At 38.7% G+C, this 17,193-nt stretch overlaps 1 protein-coding gene across 2 annotated transcripts; it reads right to left on the reverse strand.

Moving 5' to 3' along the window:
* Window positions 1–3,119: 3,119 nt before the first annotated feature.
* si:ch211-194k22.8 lies at window positions 3,120–9,731 on the reverse strand. 2 transcript variants are annotated; one of them, XM_035403797.1, is made up of 7 exons: window positions 9,154–9,731; window positions 8,940–9,038; window positions 6,229–6,288; window positions 6,013–6,118; window positions 5,377–5,609; window positions 4,734–4,920; window positions 3,120–3,963 (listed from the first exon to the last, which is right to left on the reverse strand). In XM_035403797.1, exons 1-7 carry the CDS (start codon window positions 9,268–9,270, stop codon window positions 3,800–3,802), a joined length of 966 nt encoding a protein of 321 aa, XP_035259688.1. In that variant the 5' UTR covers window positions 9,271–9,731; the 3' UTR covers window positions 3,120–3,799. The 2 variants fall into 2 exon arrangements, with proteins under 2 accessions (XP_035259688.1, XP_035259690.1); XM_035403799.1 differs by having other exon boundaries at window positions 9,184–9,729.
* Window positions 9,732–17,193: the final 7,462 nt, after the last annotated feature.

Genomic DNA, 17,193 nt, shown 5'->3' on the forward strand with positions numbered 1-17,193 from the left:
AATTTGGTAAATTATGTGTTCATATGAAATCAGCAAAAGGTTAGTTAATCCAATTAATTTCAGAACACAGGAAGCTTTATTATTGAATTATTATAACTGAATTATTAGCTGCACTAATGTTATTGTTAATGTTACATGTTAAGATAATAATTGAATTACCATATTTGTCATCTGAATTATTGATGTAAATAGCAGCCAAAAATTGCAACTGTGTTAAGACAATATAATATCTGATGTCAAGATTTGTTAATGTAGTTGGTCAAATGGGACATAAATTGTTGATATCAAAAATGAATTATGTTCATAAAGCTAATTTGTATGAATTCCTGAAATAAATTTCTGAGTATATAGTCCTATGTGTCTCCATAACTAAATGCATGCCATAGTTCAGTCCTGATCTGTGTTTCTAGCTGGCTATACACAGAGTGTCTTCTCATTTTAGATGTACAATGAGGACCGAACACATATTTTGTGATGGACAATAACAAAACAATTACTCTGTGAACCTACCTACTTACCTAGATCTCATTTATGTAACATTATATTATGCACATTTCAAGCCATTTACAGTGTAAAGGTTACAAATATACAATATAAAAATATATAATAACATTTCCATGACCTAAAACTGCTAGACTTAATTTAATATTGAACATATGTGGTGTCACACTTACCAATGTATAGTAATTACAAGGCAAATCAAGGCAAATAAATAACACCATTTCAGAAATGTTTTCGATACAGTGCTACACATGTATGCTAACCTACACAGGAAATTATAGGACCATTTTATATTTTCATGAATTCATTTGCTTTCAGGCTTTTGTTGGCTGCTGTGTCTAGCATCTAAAATGGACAATTGACTTGTCTGACCAACACTGACCCACACCTGATCAAATAAATCATTCACGTATTTGAACCTAAAATTATTTCATTACACAACTGTCCCAGTGTATGGCAGTCAGTTTAATAACAGGAACACATAATTGTTTAAACATTCAGAAATTGATAGTAATGATGAGGCTATGTTTAAAGGCAGTCATATGGATAAATGGGTCCCAAGTCCTCTAGGCCACTAACCGGTGAGTCTTAAAAATAAGATGGTGGTCAAACAATTCCACAAGTTTGTTCTCTGAGGTGATGTCCCCATAGTCATTGAACTCCTGATTTTTCAGTCCATGTGAATGCTGGGTAGCATTTTTACTGAGATGTTAACACAGGAAACATTAAGGTCCACAATATCTGCCCTTGTCAAATCTGCTATAAGCACCAAATTGATTATACCGGCAGTATAATTGGGGCGGTTGGACCTGAGGGCTTGGATTTTTAAACTCTGAGAATCCAAGCCCTGAAAATCACTGTCACTCTACTAATCTGCACAATGCAAAATGTTATGGTAATGCAATGTAAGGAACAGAAGGTTCTTCATTATAAATGATATATCATTTTAGCATCTACTCATAAAAATTAATACATAAAGAAAACTCACAACCTCTTGTTGATCAATCATCCTTTGTTGGCCCGAATGTCTACCTACATTATGAGCAATGGGAAACAGGGTTGACTTGAACAAGTGAACAGCCTATATTATGCTCTGGGCACAATGTTCCAGCAATCATGTGTACGTAACAAGTGTATGGACTTGTAAGAGTGCCAGGATAAAGGGCGTCCATGGAACAATCATTTTAGCCTGGCTGTTCATTAGGCCTAGAAGAGCTGTATCATCGAATACATCAGCACGTGAGGTGAACATTTTACAGTCCTCTGCAGGAGGTGGGAATTAGCAAGCTTACAGTGCATGCATATCAGGAATTAAACCCAATGTGTCAACATTCAAACCAATAGGTGACAGCCCTGCTTTTATGCACATTAAACAGTGATTTAATTCTAATGAAAGCAGCGTTTATGTTTTAAGCATTTAATTGAATTTAGAAACATTTTATCTTGTGTAACTTTCCACATTAAATTGAATGCATGGCCAAGAGATGAAACAACATAATCTCACTCTTGAGAATTAACAGAGAGGATGTACATTTCAATTTTCATCAATATTCCCAAATTAGCCCTGATAAATACTGATGACTGCATTCTTAAGTGCCATCACACAATTAAACCGTTGGTTATTTTGAAATATTTCTAAATGAATGCTCTAAATGAATGCTCGGAACTATAAAGAAGAAAAAAAAACACATTTCTCTTTCCAATACTCTACAGGGCATGGGTGAATAATTATATAATGATGCATGAATACACACATGCTTTCCTGGTGTGGAGGTCAAAGGTCAGAGGCTGAAGGATGTTGCCCTCATGGTTAATTTGAGAACTGGCATGTGAGAATACTCTGTAAACAGGCTGTAAATGGGCTACAGCCCAGGGAGCCATCTCAAATTTGGGCCTGCGTTCCTTTAATGTCTCGACTAGAGCAATTGCAGGCTGCAACTAAAGGTCTATTACCTAGCACCTAAGAGGGCTTCCTGTGAGAGCATATACAAGTGGCAGGTTTGGCACATCAATGTCCAGATGTGCACCGAACTGCAGCAGCCCTGTGTAATTCCGGTTCTATAACCTTCCGAGAACACAAACTTTAAAGGTGATAGATGGCTTCACATCCTACTCTATTCCATTTCACAGCGTTAGCCCATGAAATCACTGGGGTCACACAGCAGGTTTTTTTGGTTCCAGTACTGAGTGTAGTGGACTTAAAACCAGTGAGGTGTAATTCCCACAGGAGTGTAAGTATATGCTTAATGTACATAAGGTAAAAGTAATGTTTTTACTGCTTATGACTGAGTCTCTGGCAGACATATTGTAAAGATGTACTGGATGCTGCATCAAAAATACAGGCCAACAACATTGGCCTGGTGAATTTACTGTTTAACCCACACAGGTGAATCCAGTACTGCACCACAGAAGGTTCTCATGCCCTCAGCCTTAGAAATTGAAGAGAAGTAAAAGCAACTACGTACTGTAGAATGAGGTGGTTACATGCCAACTGGACCATATTTGTTCCTCCAGACTGAGGACTGGAGCACCCCAATTTTTACCTCTTATGGTTCATTTAAATTTGGTCCAAAGATCAGTCAGAATGAGTAGTATTTTGAAAACAAAAAGACACTGCCTGAGAAAACCAAAATATTGTTTAATTTGTAAGATCAGGATATTGTTTACAAAAACTAAGAAACAAAAGCTAGGCTTAGTTCATAAGGACCATGAAAGTACAATGTCAAATTTGAAATACATCAAAAATTGTGTAAGTAATGATCACATCACTGAGTTGCTATTGCACGGTCACACATCTTACACACACTCTAATCTTCTATTTAGAAAAATAAAAAATGGAACTAATCTTTGCAAACAAACAGTTTCATATGTATATCTATTGCTGGCTGCACTTAGCTGAGCCAGAGGACTAGGTGATAGCTCATGTCTACATTGAACTGAGCTGAAACTAGGCCTGATCAAGTAAAAGCTGGAGTTATGCTCCGAAAATAAAATGTCATATTTTTTGTCCATCTGTCAAACAGAACTTTTACTCTTAAGAATTTCAGAGCCAGTCTAAAACCTTAAAGGTCTGAACAGGGGTTGGAAAATCTTTCCTTCTATGTTGAGTCAAATGTAATACTGCAATACTCCTACTCGGAAAGACCTGGCGCCATTTTCGTTAGCAAAACATTTAAATTTTGTCATTATCAGGTGTGTTGTTTACTCCCCCAACCATCTCCTTGGAAGGGGCCAGGAGGTGGGGATGAGTGTGGCTTGTTCCAGGGCACAAAGCGAAGGGCAGGTGGAGTCAGCAGTTCTACGTGTACACGCCCTCAGTCCCAATGGGCTCTGCGTGAGCCTCCACCTTCACCGACAGCTGTGGCTTCCTCCGCAGCCTCTTGGCCTCGTTCTGCAGCTTCTGCCGGATGTAGCCCTTGATCTCTGCATCTGTCTTGCCAGGGAAGAAGTACTGCACCGTTCCTGTGAAGAGGTTTGCAAAACACGGAGGCACTGATCAAATCTGTAATCCTTCCCACCTGCACGGATTCACATCGTCTTCAAATAGTAGGTCTCGGTGTCTGTGAAATTTGGCAAGTCATACCTGTATTTGTCACTGCACCTTTTCATAATTTCACAAAATGGAAATAATATTTGTTCAAATGCACTAGCCATCTCTGATTGTAGTTGCTGGCTGGAAAATTTCAACCCATGGAAGTGTAGGGACGGCACTGTAAGCACTATGAGAAAGTATTCCCTTCCCATATTTAGATTCTGAGACATGTAAATGTTAATGTGGAAGGAATGAAATTGGCTAAAAAGGAGATTTCAGTTTAGTTTCTGTACTTCACCTAACAACGCAGAAAGTGATCCTTCTTAATAAGCAGTGAAAATATACTTTTTCTGCATCTAGACCAAGTTGAGAGCAAGTGCCACTTAGATCCAAGAGTCCTTATTATCTGGATGTGATTGCCTAGACCTCTGGATCCATTGTTAGCCCATTCAATAACAATAATCTTGAACTACTTATCTTACCCAAGGTAAACTAGGTAGGATTAACACACAATTGCAGCTGTGGTTTGTTGACTTAATTGCCTCATTAAATGTGTAACCTCACACTTTGCTCACATTTCCTTTAAACAGCACTTTGGAATATTCTCTTTTTGTTGACTTCAGAATCAAAAGACAATATATTTTTCTGTGTGACTATGAACTAAGAAAAGAACTTAGAAAGAGTTTAGAGAGCTTCATACTCAGGATGGCCTGAACTTCGTCTGAAGGTAGGGCAGGCTTGGGTTGCCCCCTCTTGTTGTAGACGATGCCAGAGATGGAGTGTGAGGCCAGGCACTCCCTCTCATAGAGCCCGCGCAGCAGGTCATTGGTCAGCTTCTGGGCTGTGGTGCCAGTGTTACAGCGCTCCAGCAGCTCTGGGGTGATGAACTGAAGACAACAGGTAAGGGGTCAGAGTACTCCCAGTCGTCAATATGAGAGAGACTAGCGATAACAAACTACTGACTCAACAAGGAGAAGTTGGAAGTTCCAACATCTGACTCATACCACACACCAGCAGCCACAATAAACTGACTCAACATGGAGACATCCAAAAACGTTGGTTTTACTTTGTCACACTCAGTGAATGTTGACTATGCCATGTCTATTCACCGCTTGACAATGATGTAACTGAAATGGACAACATACATATAATAGGTAATTAGCTTTACACATTTTCTAATTATGTTATTGGCATATCGTAAGTGAACAAATACAAGTACACAACAGTGTTATCCCAGAGTCCTTCATATTTCCATGTGACGTTCAGATATCCAACCTCTACTCTCCATAACTGTAGCCCCTGTGCCCTATAGATTCTTCACCAAACTTTGAGTGGGGGCTCACCTCAGTGAAGAGGCCATTCCTCTGGGAATCCTCCTGCTGCTCAGGCTGGCGATCCCGGGACATGGCATACTGCCCATTCAACACAGCCGGGGACGCCAGCAGTCCAGGAAGCAGGGCATCCCCTTCCACTGGTACACCAGGCATGCTGGGAGATGGAGTCTTGCTGTTGCCACTGGACCACACCTGAGTCCTTTCAATCAGGGTTTCTAAGTTTCTGGCCAGCTTCCCACATGCTGTCATTGGACGGTAAGGAGTCATCTATGATTTGAACATTTTTTCATTTTAAAGCAAAATTCCTGGGCTCTGAATTGCAAATCTGTGAACTGAAATAAACCCAATAATCTCCAGAGTGATACATTTGCAAGAGGAGTTACATTCATCCAACTCAAGAGCCACAGTAAGCTTCTGTAGTGATGTAACACAATGCCACAGTGTTATGGAGGTTCATATCCATCAGCATTTTTCTTTACCTTTGACTTGCAATTAAGTAAACATGTTTTTATCTTCAAAAACATTTTGGTGAGTCAATATCAGTGATTTATTAACTCACCAAATTAAGTGAGGATAAACTAACACTGCAATAAACTTGCCTTGTCAAACCAGACTTGCCCTACTATTCCAAGTCCCAGCACTTACCTGTAAGGCACCGAATTTGCTCCTTCAAACCCTCCATTTCCCTTTGCATGCACAGCACCATAGCGATTAGCTCTGCCTTTGAGCGTGACTGCAGGTAGTCTGATTCCTGGAACAACAACAGCGAGATGGCTCTTGTCCATCCATATTCTCCAGTAATTAAAATATGAATTCACTCACAAGCTCTAAGCCACCCTGAGAGTCAAATCAAGGCCTTACCTCGGGAGTGGAGTCACTGTCAGTACACTGTTCTGTCATAGGACTGTCCAGCTCAAATGCCTGTGAGGGTCAAGATGACACAGACTCAGCATTTTTATTGGCTCATCAAGCACCTGGTGGTCCCTGATCCAAAAGCTATGTCTGGGCCTCCATTTGCTCAATTCTGTTTCCTACCCCTTTATTTAGATTCTAGGACATCATCAGTTAGGTGGGAGGACTGCCACGATGAGGCACTGGTAACCAAGGAGCACTGTGGTAATCAGGAAGTGCAAATCCATTCTCACGCTCTCCCTCCTCACAACCTTTCCCTCTGATATTTGAGTCCTTAAAACCAACAGCAGGTTGCATCCAGAAAGAAAATAAAATATATTTAATTTGAATGTTACTGAAAGTAGTCAATGTACAACTACAAATATATCAATATAAATACAATAAAAAACGTATTCATGAATCTAAATTTCATTCAAATCAAGTCACTCAAATAAAAGTGGCATAATTAGTATGTGGTCATCTGTTTCACAGGGCAAATAACACCATGCAAAATGACATGGTACACAGCTGATGGGTCAACTCAAAGTACTGCCAGGTTTTATTGAAAAAAAGCTATGTCCCTTGAATATTTGGGGGCCACGAAGAAATGGCAAGTTTGCAAGGGGATTCAGTTTCTGGCAAATTAACTAAAAACAACAGCACATATGCATGCAGTGATGCTCTGTCTTTCCTGATTTGTCAAGAACTCAAGACCCATCCTTCACTTGCTTTAAAGTTATAGTCTAACCAGTATACCCTTCTAGCTATTATTATTTAGTCATTACCTTTGATGCTGTATCTGGATGAATACATTCTTAAAAGCCAGAGAATTAACATCACATATTTCCAAACTGTGCTCAAGATAAATGTGAATTATTGGAAAAAGTCCAAAATCTAATAAACTGGCCCTAGTCTTTGGATGGACCAGGATATGAAATATTATAGTAATATGTATACAGGTGTCATATCCAAACAGATTCCTATCCCAAAAAATGTTCACAAAGTCTTGAATGAGCTATACTATAAAACAATTATCTTGAATTTGAGAGGTCAAACAGTATCTGGAAAAAACTTATCAGGTATCCAACTTGGCATCAACATATTAAATATATTGTGGAAATAGTGGCTGGGATAGTCTCTGGTCTCTTGAAATGAAACACCAAGAAGCATTTGCTAGCATGGGTGTGCACTTGGAACATTAGCAATACTTAAAAGGCGACACTGTCGTTCTGCATTTTGGAGTTTCCCTGCAACAGCAAATTATATATGCATGCTTTCCACTAAGAAATGTTTCAGGCCTTAAGACATGAACAGCTTCTGAAAGGGACAGTTACATCTGTACTCACTGTAACCCTGTCAGACCACAGTTTGAAGGTCTGTACACTAAAAGATGTACACCGCCTGCTGTATGCATTCTGTATCATTCTCATAGTGCCAAATAGATTTAACATCCCCCTTCCTCAAACCACATATTGCTGAGGGATGTGCAAAGACATTGGTTTGTGGTAGGAGTACCTCCAGTCAACTGAAAGAAAGCTTGGGTACAATTGTGCACATATCTTGAGGTATTTTGGGATACCACAGCGTTGCACAAATGGTGTTTATTAACACAAGCAGCAAATGAATACCATTACTTACTGCTTGGAAACAGTCATTTTAAAATTCTTGGTGGGAAGAAGGCTCACTGAGCCATTTGTATGAGGGTATGGTATGGGGTACATTTTGGCCTTGTGGTCCAAGGCATAATGTATGTTTATATGTTTCTATTGGTTACACCCAAGTGCCAACAAATACAAGAGACCAATGGACTTCTGCATCAGCGCAAATGTATCCTTTCCTTACTCCGCAGCCCATTTCATTTATTAATTTGGAATACCACAATGTCCTGGAATACTACATCCTTCATCTGCAAACACTGCAATATATAATAGGAACAGTACAAAGTTGATAACTTTTGGCTTTGTTTACTACAAACCCCATTTTGAAGTTGTTGTATTTGCTTCTAGTGCCACACATTGTTCTGCATTACATCAATATTGATTTAGAACATACCAACATCATTAATTGCTGCACAATTATGTTTCACAAGAACGATCATGCTTCTCAGATAGTTGCATACCTGTAGTATAGTTAAATCTAACACAAGTAAAGTTTATTTTGAGTGGTGAACTTTAAATTACAGGCTAAGTCGTCACGAGCGTGGTGGCCATACCAAAGTTCCCAACTTCGAGCAAAGTAACCGTAAAATTGTAGATCGGATTCAATAAACAATAGCTATATAACAACCCTTCTTTACATTTTGAAACATGTGCGAGGGAGGCATCGTCATGGTTGGTTACGTTTAGAAGCTATTCTACATATTTCGATATTCAGAAGACGAGCCGTCAAGCGATCTGCTTCAATTTGTTTACCATGCTTTACCCTATTGTTCTTCAGGCTGATCCAACCAACCAAAACAGCCATGCTGCATATTGCTTTATTTAGTTTGCATTAGTGTGTTTTGCTTTGTTTTTGAACGCATCTTTGTCATAACAATTAGCAATAAATTAATAGGTGGTCGTATTCCAGTTTTAGACACGTTTCACAATGATGCACGTAGAGAATATACAATTAGCTGCCCAGACGCGCCAGATCCCCTTCAAAAACGTTGATACTCAAATATAATAATAATAAGTCCAAACCCTCATTTTCAACTTCTGGAGGCCGGCAGTGGATGATGAATTTTCGTCTGCTTTCTCTTTGGCAGGGTACATTTGTTTCCTTCTTTTCTGCAACCCGTGCTGTAAGACAGTTGGTAGGTGTAATTGTAATTTATTTGTGCGACAAACACCCGTTTTCACAGAATTACAAAACAGCAACGACAACAAAAGGCAAAAGGGAAACACAGTTACATACACATAAGACCTTGCTGTGTAATGTTCTTACGTCGATTTCATCTTGGTTTCGGTCTTCTTCCTCTTCTTCATCATTTTCGTGATCGAGAACTCGCTTCGCTTTTGTTTTCCTTCTCATTTCTCTCCCATTATTTCTTTTGCGCGCAGTAAACGGGCTGCTTCTTCAGCATATTGCACGCTTAAGCTCCCATACAAAGTCTGCTGACCTTTTCTGCTTCTTCTGTGCTACAGGGAGAATCGCGAATACGTTTCAAAGAAGAGGAGAAAACTATATTGGTCTCGGTTGTCCTACTTAGAACAGTTCAGCGCTCCATGTAAAGACGGCTCTTCAGCAGTCCCCATACCGAGAAATTACAGAGAACGGATTTTGAACAAAATGCACCGTAGCGTAACGTGGCACAAGCTTGTACCGAACCCAGTTAGTATACCAGCAAAATCTGTGGTTTACTTAAGGGAGGGGGGAAAGGAGGCCGTAAAACAGACTGATCATTGTGGCACTATCTAAAGAAGTTCTGTTTTATTGTTTATATGAAATATTTTATAGCGCAATTGTGCATTAAGCAATCGCTATTGTGCGCGACTTGTCTGTGCATTGGGAATGTTAGATTCGTCACTCATTTGAGCACCGGCACAATGGAATTGATAGGGCTGGGACGATTCCTTTATTTTCATGAAGGGAAACCTTTCTCTTCACCGTCTTAAACGAAGTCGTTAAACTGAAGAGGAAAAAAAACACACACACAGTCGGAAGTGTTTGTGATAGGCGTTTGGGTTTCTCTAAATCACAGCGTGGTGTGTCGACAAAAACAAATGTTGTTTTTGACAGCATCTAGTTATTTAGTCATGGTGTTCAACTATATGTTTACGTTTCATTTTGCAGGGAATTACAGTATAATATGCACTGCATATTATACTGTAATTCCCTGCAAATGCAGTGTATATAGACTATAGTTGACACACAAGACGTAGAAATCTTTGGAAGATTTTCAAATGTAAAAGGTCATATGAATATTCAAAATCAAATGGTGGAGAAACACGTAAACTGTTAGGATGCTTCTTATTAATATTGGATGTGGCAGATTGTTCCTTTTGAATGAGTATCACACAAGGATTAAAATGGAAAGCTGGAAGTTTTGTGAAATAGAAAAATAGCAGTAGCTCCTTCTTATGTGTCCAGCTCTTACATGCAGCAGCACTGAATAAGAAGCAATATAAACCAATTTGGGGCCAAGAGCCAACCCATGTTATCAGGGATGAGTTATGGAGGCATGCCAGGGAGAGCCGTGCTCTCTGAACCCAAAACAAAGGAAGACTGTGGAGAGATTTGATTGTGACCTAAAGAATCGTAAAACAAGGTCAAACCGAGTCAACCCCAATCAGCCTCTGCCGACCAGGACCAAACACCAGGGCCACAAGAACAGTTTGAGAACTGAAAGTGGAAACAGCTTCAGGAGACAAATGTCAGTCCTTTCATGAGTGTAGGCCCCAAGGTGTGCATGCAACATGTTTCATGTTTTTGTAATTCACTCTCATTGGTCTTGTGGGGGAAAAATCATTAAAGTTTTAGGATCAGTTTGTTACAACAGAATCCAAATGAGTAGTAGAATGGGGTCAAATGTTCTCTCTGGGTTTCTCTCTCATTTCATCAGATATTTTGCATTCTTGCAAGCCCCAGTGGTATATTTCACTGTAAAATACTGAAGCACTTCCTTTATACTGCTCAAAACACTATCACTGAAATATATCAGGTCAGACAGGACTAGATGGAAACTCAATGTAATTTATCTTTTTTAGTTTCTTGCACACAGATTAATTTCAGTGCAAAATGTTGTGTAAGTACCAGTAAACTATAACCCTTGCTCGAATTAGTTACTGAACATTACAGATTGGAATTAGATTGAATCAGTTCCTCTCTTTACACCATGTAGTACAATATCATTAAGTATTATTGTGATCTTCAACAGCCTTTCAGTCTGTAGTAATTTATTGACACCCCTGAGCATAAAATTATTTTTTATAATATTAAGATTTCAGTGTCCACAGAATTGATCTTTTTCAAATAAATGCCTTTATTTAATGAATATTGTCAAAGTTAAGGATGATAAAATCATTTGTTTTCATTTGTAATTATGTACAGAAGAAATAAACTTATACTTAGGTGCACCTTACATTATACATTTTTTTTTTTCACTGAAATAATATATAATTGCATCACAAAATCCAATTACCAGTGTTTATCACGGATGTTACAAAATTAGGCTGTGAGGTAATGCATTGCGACACGTGTTGTGAGGGACATGGGTTAATTTATTCTCTGAGATCTCATGTTTTTATATACACTCCTGGGCAAAAAACAACAAATCATTGGTCAGAAAATTAGCAAGAATTAAACAAATGCACTCCTGAGACCTCCTGTGCCATCATTTGCTTGTTTACTTGTGCTGCAGTGAACTGTTTGGGGGGAAAGCTAGAAACAGGAAAATCCACTTATACAGAAGACAAATTAACATATTATCAAATAAAATAGTCATGTTTTGTATTTGGTTGCTTATCATTTGCATGCCATGACTTCCTGATGTCTGTGACCTATCAACATCATCAGAGTCTGGATATTTTATTTTCAGATTGTCCTACAAGTGATACAAAAACTCTTTGCATTTGAATGAATCTCTATGGGAATTGGGTGGTGGGACTAGATTCAGCTGTAAATTATGCTGATACAGTATAGAACACATTTGTTGGCTAAATGGCTTTAAGTCATCAAGGGTCCAAGGTATCAAATGAGCCTCAAACCACTGTGCTGCTGCCAGATATGCAGTAGATACTACAAGCGTTGTTTCTCCTGATTAATTTTCCTGTTGAACTCAATGGAAAAATTATTAATTCAAATACAAAAATATTCATTCAAATGCAAAAAGATGAGACCAACGTTACAAGGGAGTCAAAAGATATGATATCAGCCGTAGATATTGTTCAGGGTGTATTTTACCTTTTTATGTGAAAGGAAACTATGTCATTTTTCTCTTCAAAAATATTAAGTTGACTGTTATAACTAAGGGGATTTTTGTTATAGAGTGAGTTATATATTATAGAGTAAAAGATAATTAAAAAATGGGGATGGACTTTGGTGCTGAATGAGTTTTAATTGACCAGAAGGGACGTCAGAGATGAACCTTGATCTCTCAGCCTCGAGAGAGTTGTAAATTGCTGTTCTGCTGATGAACGGCCCAGATCATGGTACGGGTGCAAACAGACTCTCCCATGGGAATGGCAGCCAGTCCGGTCCAGGCCAGGCTCTCTCTCTCTCTCTCGCTCTCTCTCTCTCTTTCTTTCACACACACACATGCACACACAAACAATATTATGTATTATTCCCCCACTGTTGCCTGAGCTCACACATAAAGTGCCCTTAGATTTCTCAAAATGGTCAACTGCTGGAACATGGGCAAAGTCCTCACTGGTTTTAAACAAAACACCATACAACAGAATCCTTTCGCACTTATATAGTACATACCTGTATGTATGGATTGGAGCAATTCCATTATGTTTCTGAATATGTGTACTTGTGTTACAAAAAATGAAACAGCTTAATAATCCAGTGTTTTTTGTGTATATATGTATGAGTATGTGCGCGCATGTGTGTGTGTCTTTGTTGTCTCACAATGTGCATGTACAAGTGTGTATAAGAGAAAATGTGTGTGCATGTGAGCACACACTCTGTATCATGAATATATCATAGCTTTGACTGACAGATTGAAAGCAAATATTTGGAGTGAGCAGCACAGTCTGTCACTCAAATCAACCCCCTGCCTGGAAACCCCTTTCTTTTGGTGTCTGATGCTGTTGTACCTCATGAATATGCAAAATTATATTTAACAAAAACACACAAAGATTCATATAATATGCATAACCTCTGCCTTAGGCTGATATTTGAGAAAAGAACAAAGCAGAGAGAGGTCATTCTTTGTGGCAAATGTTCAAAGTGAACTGTAGCAGACAGTAATATATCCTATACTGACAGGAAACTGTAAGAACTGTAAGAAATATCTGAATATTTGCTATATGTTTTGTGTTCATGTCTAACTGCTATATCTTTGCCAATAGCATAGGTCTTAAGAATCCCAATTGAATCCCAGTCCTTCAGATCAACAACGTTATTGGCAACTTTATTAAGGTCAATATGTTCAAATGTAGTCTTTTAAAAAAAAAATAAAGTCCTTAGATGGGGTCTTATATATTCTGAAATTGAACAATAATAGCGATGACGATAATACTAATAATGCCCTGACTTTGACAAATGGGGCTGGGTGAGGAGGCTCGTAAAGTGACCCACAGCCTAATCACAGCAGTTCCAGGTTAAACACAACCCCAGGCAGCTAACGGAAGGCCTTTCATAGTAGGGTTAAATGAAGGAGAGGGCCGCAATACCCAGATTCCTTAGTCAGGAAATTGCATAATTGCAGAGCTTTGCTAACGAATGCCATTGCAGACAGTGTCCATTGATAGAGGCTTCAAAGGCTTCCAAAGAATCAGCAAATTCAGCACCAATGCTCACTGGGTTTGTCTGTCAAAGCAGCACTCCTCTTCTCCACACCCTTTTGACGTGCATCTCTTTTTGTTCATTGAGTTACTTCCAAAGTGCATCAGGATTCATATTTCTATTCCAATGATGGTTGATATCCTATGTGGGCTATGTCCTGGCTTTGAATCAAGCATATGGTTTACAGTCATTGCCTTCAAATGTTACTGCTGGAGCAGACCTGTATCACATCATTGTGAGAACATTTCACTCAGACATGTGTTTGATATTAAACACAATCATTTCACATATACTTGAGGGATGTTGGGTGCTTCTGATTGATAAATAGTCAGCCAGTTGTTATTACTTTCTTTCAGAGCGAATGAAAATCAAACGTCTCCAAGGCACATTCGATTATTATTTATTTACACAGGCCCCCGGAGATGGAGATTGATCGTAATCATATCATGACACTCAATCAGGGGAATTAGAGTGTTTACTTATTCAAAAAATGTCAAGGGTACAGAGGGTATTCACTCTGGGTAAACCACATGGACGGTTTCAACACAGAGCTGGATATCTGGGTTGGGGTGCACTTTGCTCACTTTGGGGGCGGAAGGACCAAATTAAGAAAGTGGAGATGCCTAAATGGGCAGTTATCCAGGACAAAATGACTTAAACAATCCCATCCCTCTTTTATTCACCAGCTCTGGATCGTGATACTTACATGCAGAAGCTTCATACGAGTGCAGTGTTCATACAAAGTGCTCATGTGTATGTGTTTGTTTGCGCACACCAAACTCTCCAGCAAGTAGACTATGCATATTCTTTATTTTCCCTACCTCTGCTAAAGGAAACAGATTTTGCAGCAATAAAGAACAAATATGATTTTAGCTTGTAACACCAGCATTTATTGAGCCTATTGATGCATTATTTCATTTGTGCCAATGACATTGTTCCCATTTTGTTTTTTCTTTGTACTGTCATGTGCCCACATAGACCGACAAAATGCACAGAATATTGTGCCCAGAGAACTCAAGAGGGGCAACATAGGCCTAGAAAGTGGTTGCATATGACAGATACTTAAATACGGTGCCACTCCATAAATATATGCCATATGCTGTGACTGATGCTTCTCTGGAATCTAAAATATTCTTCAAAAGCACACTGAAGGTTTGATTTGATTCGATTTGAGTCCGATCAAAAGAAAATAGAATAGAAGCAGTCAGGCGAGACACATTGTCGATGGGAGCCGCGTCATCACCATGGTGACAGGGTAGAGCAGCCCTGTGAGAGACACATGACTGATTTACATAGACATTTGAGTTAGCTCAGAGGAACAGAACTTTTTCAGTGCTTCATAGCCTGTTTATGATTTAGCTATTACCAGCTAGTCTGAACAAGCTTAGGTATGTTCAAAGGTGGAAAGTGCAGGGGTCAGAAAGTAAAAGTCCTGCCATGCATTTATTCCACCCATGAAATTGGCCAGCTGATTTCACTAATAAGGTGTACCTACTGGCAGAGGAATTGTGTTCATTAGCAAACTCAGGTGATTGGAACAAAATGCTGGGGAGGACTTTTACTTTCTGAACCCAGACTTTCCACCTTTGGGTATGTTTGTAACATATGTTCAACAGGTTATTATATTCAGCATGTCATTTCCATGAATAAAACAAGGCATCTGTAGATCTGTGTTGCTAGTTTACACTCTAAAGATGTTAATACACATACTGTAAATCATGGCACGAGTACACGCCCCCTTTTTTTATTTTACAATGAAAGCAGAATGAGCTGTGTATCAAATGCTGCATGTGCACTCCTGAATGTTCCACTCCATATGTACTGTTCAAGCCAGCTCCGCTATTGCCTTTCCATCTTGCCCTGTTCTAGCTTTTCCTCTTTCCATCTCCTGTTTGATGAAAAGCAAAAAAACTATTCCTCTGAAACACTGGGGGTGAATAGTGCAACAGAACATGCTGCATGTCACAAAAGATGTTGCTAAATGTAGTATCACAGAACTTTCTGCAAAATCACAAAGTATATTGTAAAATGTAACATTTTATCCTGTTTTACATAGCCTTTATTTAACCAGACAAGTTCAATAAAAACAGAACATGTTACGAGAAACCACAGTAATTACAATATTAAAACATCAGCTGACCAACAGCAACTACCAGAACTCCCTCCCAGGGCTGTCGGTGCATGTTAAAAAAACAGCCCAAACAGCTTCACTGTATCATCTTTGTGTGGCATGTAGAGAAATATATATGAAAATCATTGATAAAAGCTTTTCAGATTTCTCTTTTCTGTACTAACAAAAACTCAAATGTCTTGGGTTAAAGCAATAGAAAGAGCATGTACACATTTTGATCATCTGCTAATTTTTCAGTCACCTTCTCTAAAGTCAGGACTAATGGACCTACAAGCCCTCACAATATTAGAATCTTTCATATCTATCTTCTGTGGCAACTTTATATGAAAAGGAAAATAATTACAAAAAATATATTTACACAAAGTATTCAGTTACGTTAAATGTTTATCAATATAATGAACAATAACATGAGGTGCTTCATTTGGATCTGGCCACAACCATCTATGGAGGATACTGGATCTATCCAATATGTGGGAAAATTACTTCAGTATAAAAACAGGTATATATGCAACCTCATAGGTAAAGCAGCGTTGCCTTACTTTACTGTGCTTATATGGAATTGAAAGTCAATCTGGATCAATAGAAACCATGGGGCAGGCCCCACATATCAGTAGACAATAATGTGTATTTAACTATCCAAGGTTTAAAAATGTATAAAATATAGTTATTACTCAATGAGCAAGATGTGGCCTTATTCTCCTTTATAGCACAGAGCTTTGGCTGGCTAGTGATAACAACTTTTCCATTCAGTATGACTTGCAAATACTAGTGTTACTTTTCCTCATAAGTAAAGACAGCTGTAAATTCCAAAAACAGAGGAAAGGAAACAGCTGTCCTGTCCACAGATATAGGCTACATCCTTTCAGTTACAATAGTCTGCACACATTCAGCTGGGGTTAAGATTAATGCTGTGACCATTGATGAAAATGATTTCACTGAATGATGTTGTCCTCTTGGACAGATGTGTCCATCTACAGGTAGATCCTTTTCTGCTTCATTGTAATTCTCTAACTTTATAGGGTAGCGAAGTGTACTTTCAAGTATTGCCTTTGTCATATGCCAAGACTTGAATATCAACTTCATCTCAACTAAAACACCCAGTGCAGACCTTCCCTGGATGTAGTCACTGATTTCTTTAAATGTAAGCTACACAACCCAAGGGGCTGAAATAAGAGTGCAATCCATTCAATTGATTATTACTTTTTGGATTTCCAGCCATGAGTTAAATACTTATTAAAAGCCCACCTGGAAATAGGGGTCCTGATTGGCAGTTACTCTCTAATAAGCTTGTGCACCTGTGGTGATGTTGTAGTTATGAATGCAACACCACTAAACTGATTAAAGTAATGTTTGAATCTTTAAGCCTAATC

Source organism: Anguilla anguilla, chromosome 2 (genome assembly GCF_013347855.1).
Source record: "Anguilla anguilla isolate fAngAng1 chromosome 2, fAngAng1.pri, whole genome shotgun sequence".
Classification (NCBI taxonomy): domain Eukaryota; kingdom Metazoa; phylum Chordata; class Actinopteri; order Anguilliformes; family Anguillidae; genus Anguilla; species Anguilla anguilla.

What these genes read in the sequence shown, in the direction of transcription:
- si:ch211-194k22.8 (XM_035403797.1), bottom strand. Translation starts at nt 9,270, where the DNA reads ATGAGAAGGAAAACAAAAGCGAAGCGAGTTCTCGATCACGAAAATGAT. An exon ending in GCAAATTCGGTGCCTTACAG is followed by an intron (nt 5,610 to 6,012) that starts GTAAGTGCTGGG and finishes GTCCAATGACAG; the next exon opens with CATGTGGGAAGCTGGCCAGA. An exon ending in CGAAGTTCAGGCCATCCTGA is followed by an intron (nt 3,964 to 4,733) that starts GTATGAAGCTCT and finishes ACCTCTTCACAG; the next exon opens with GAACGGTGCAGTACTTCTTC.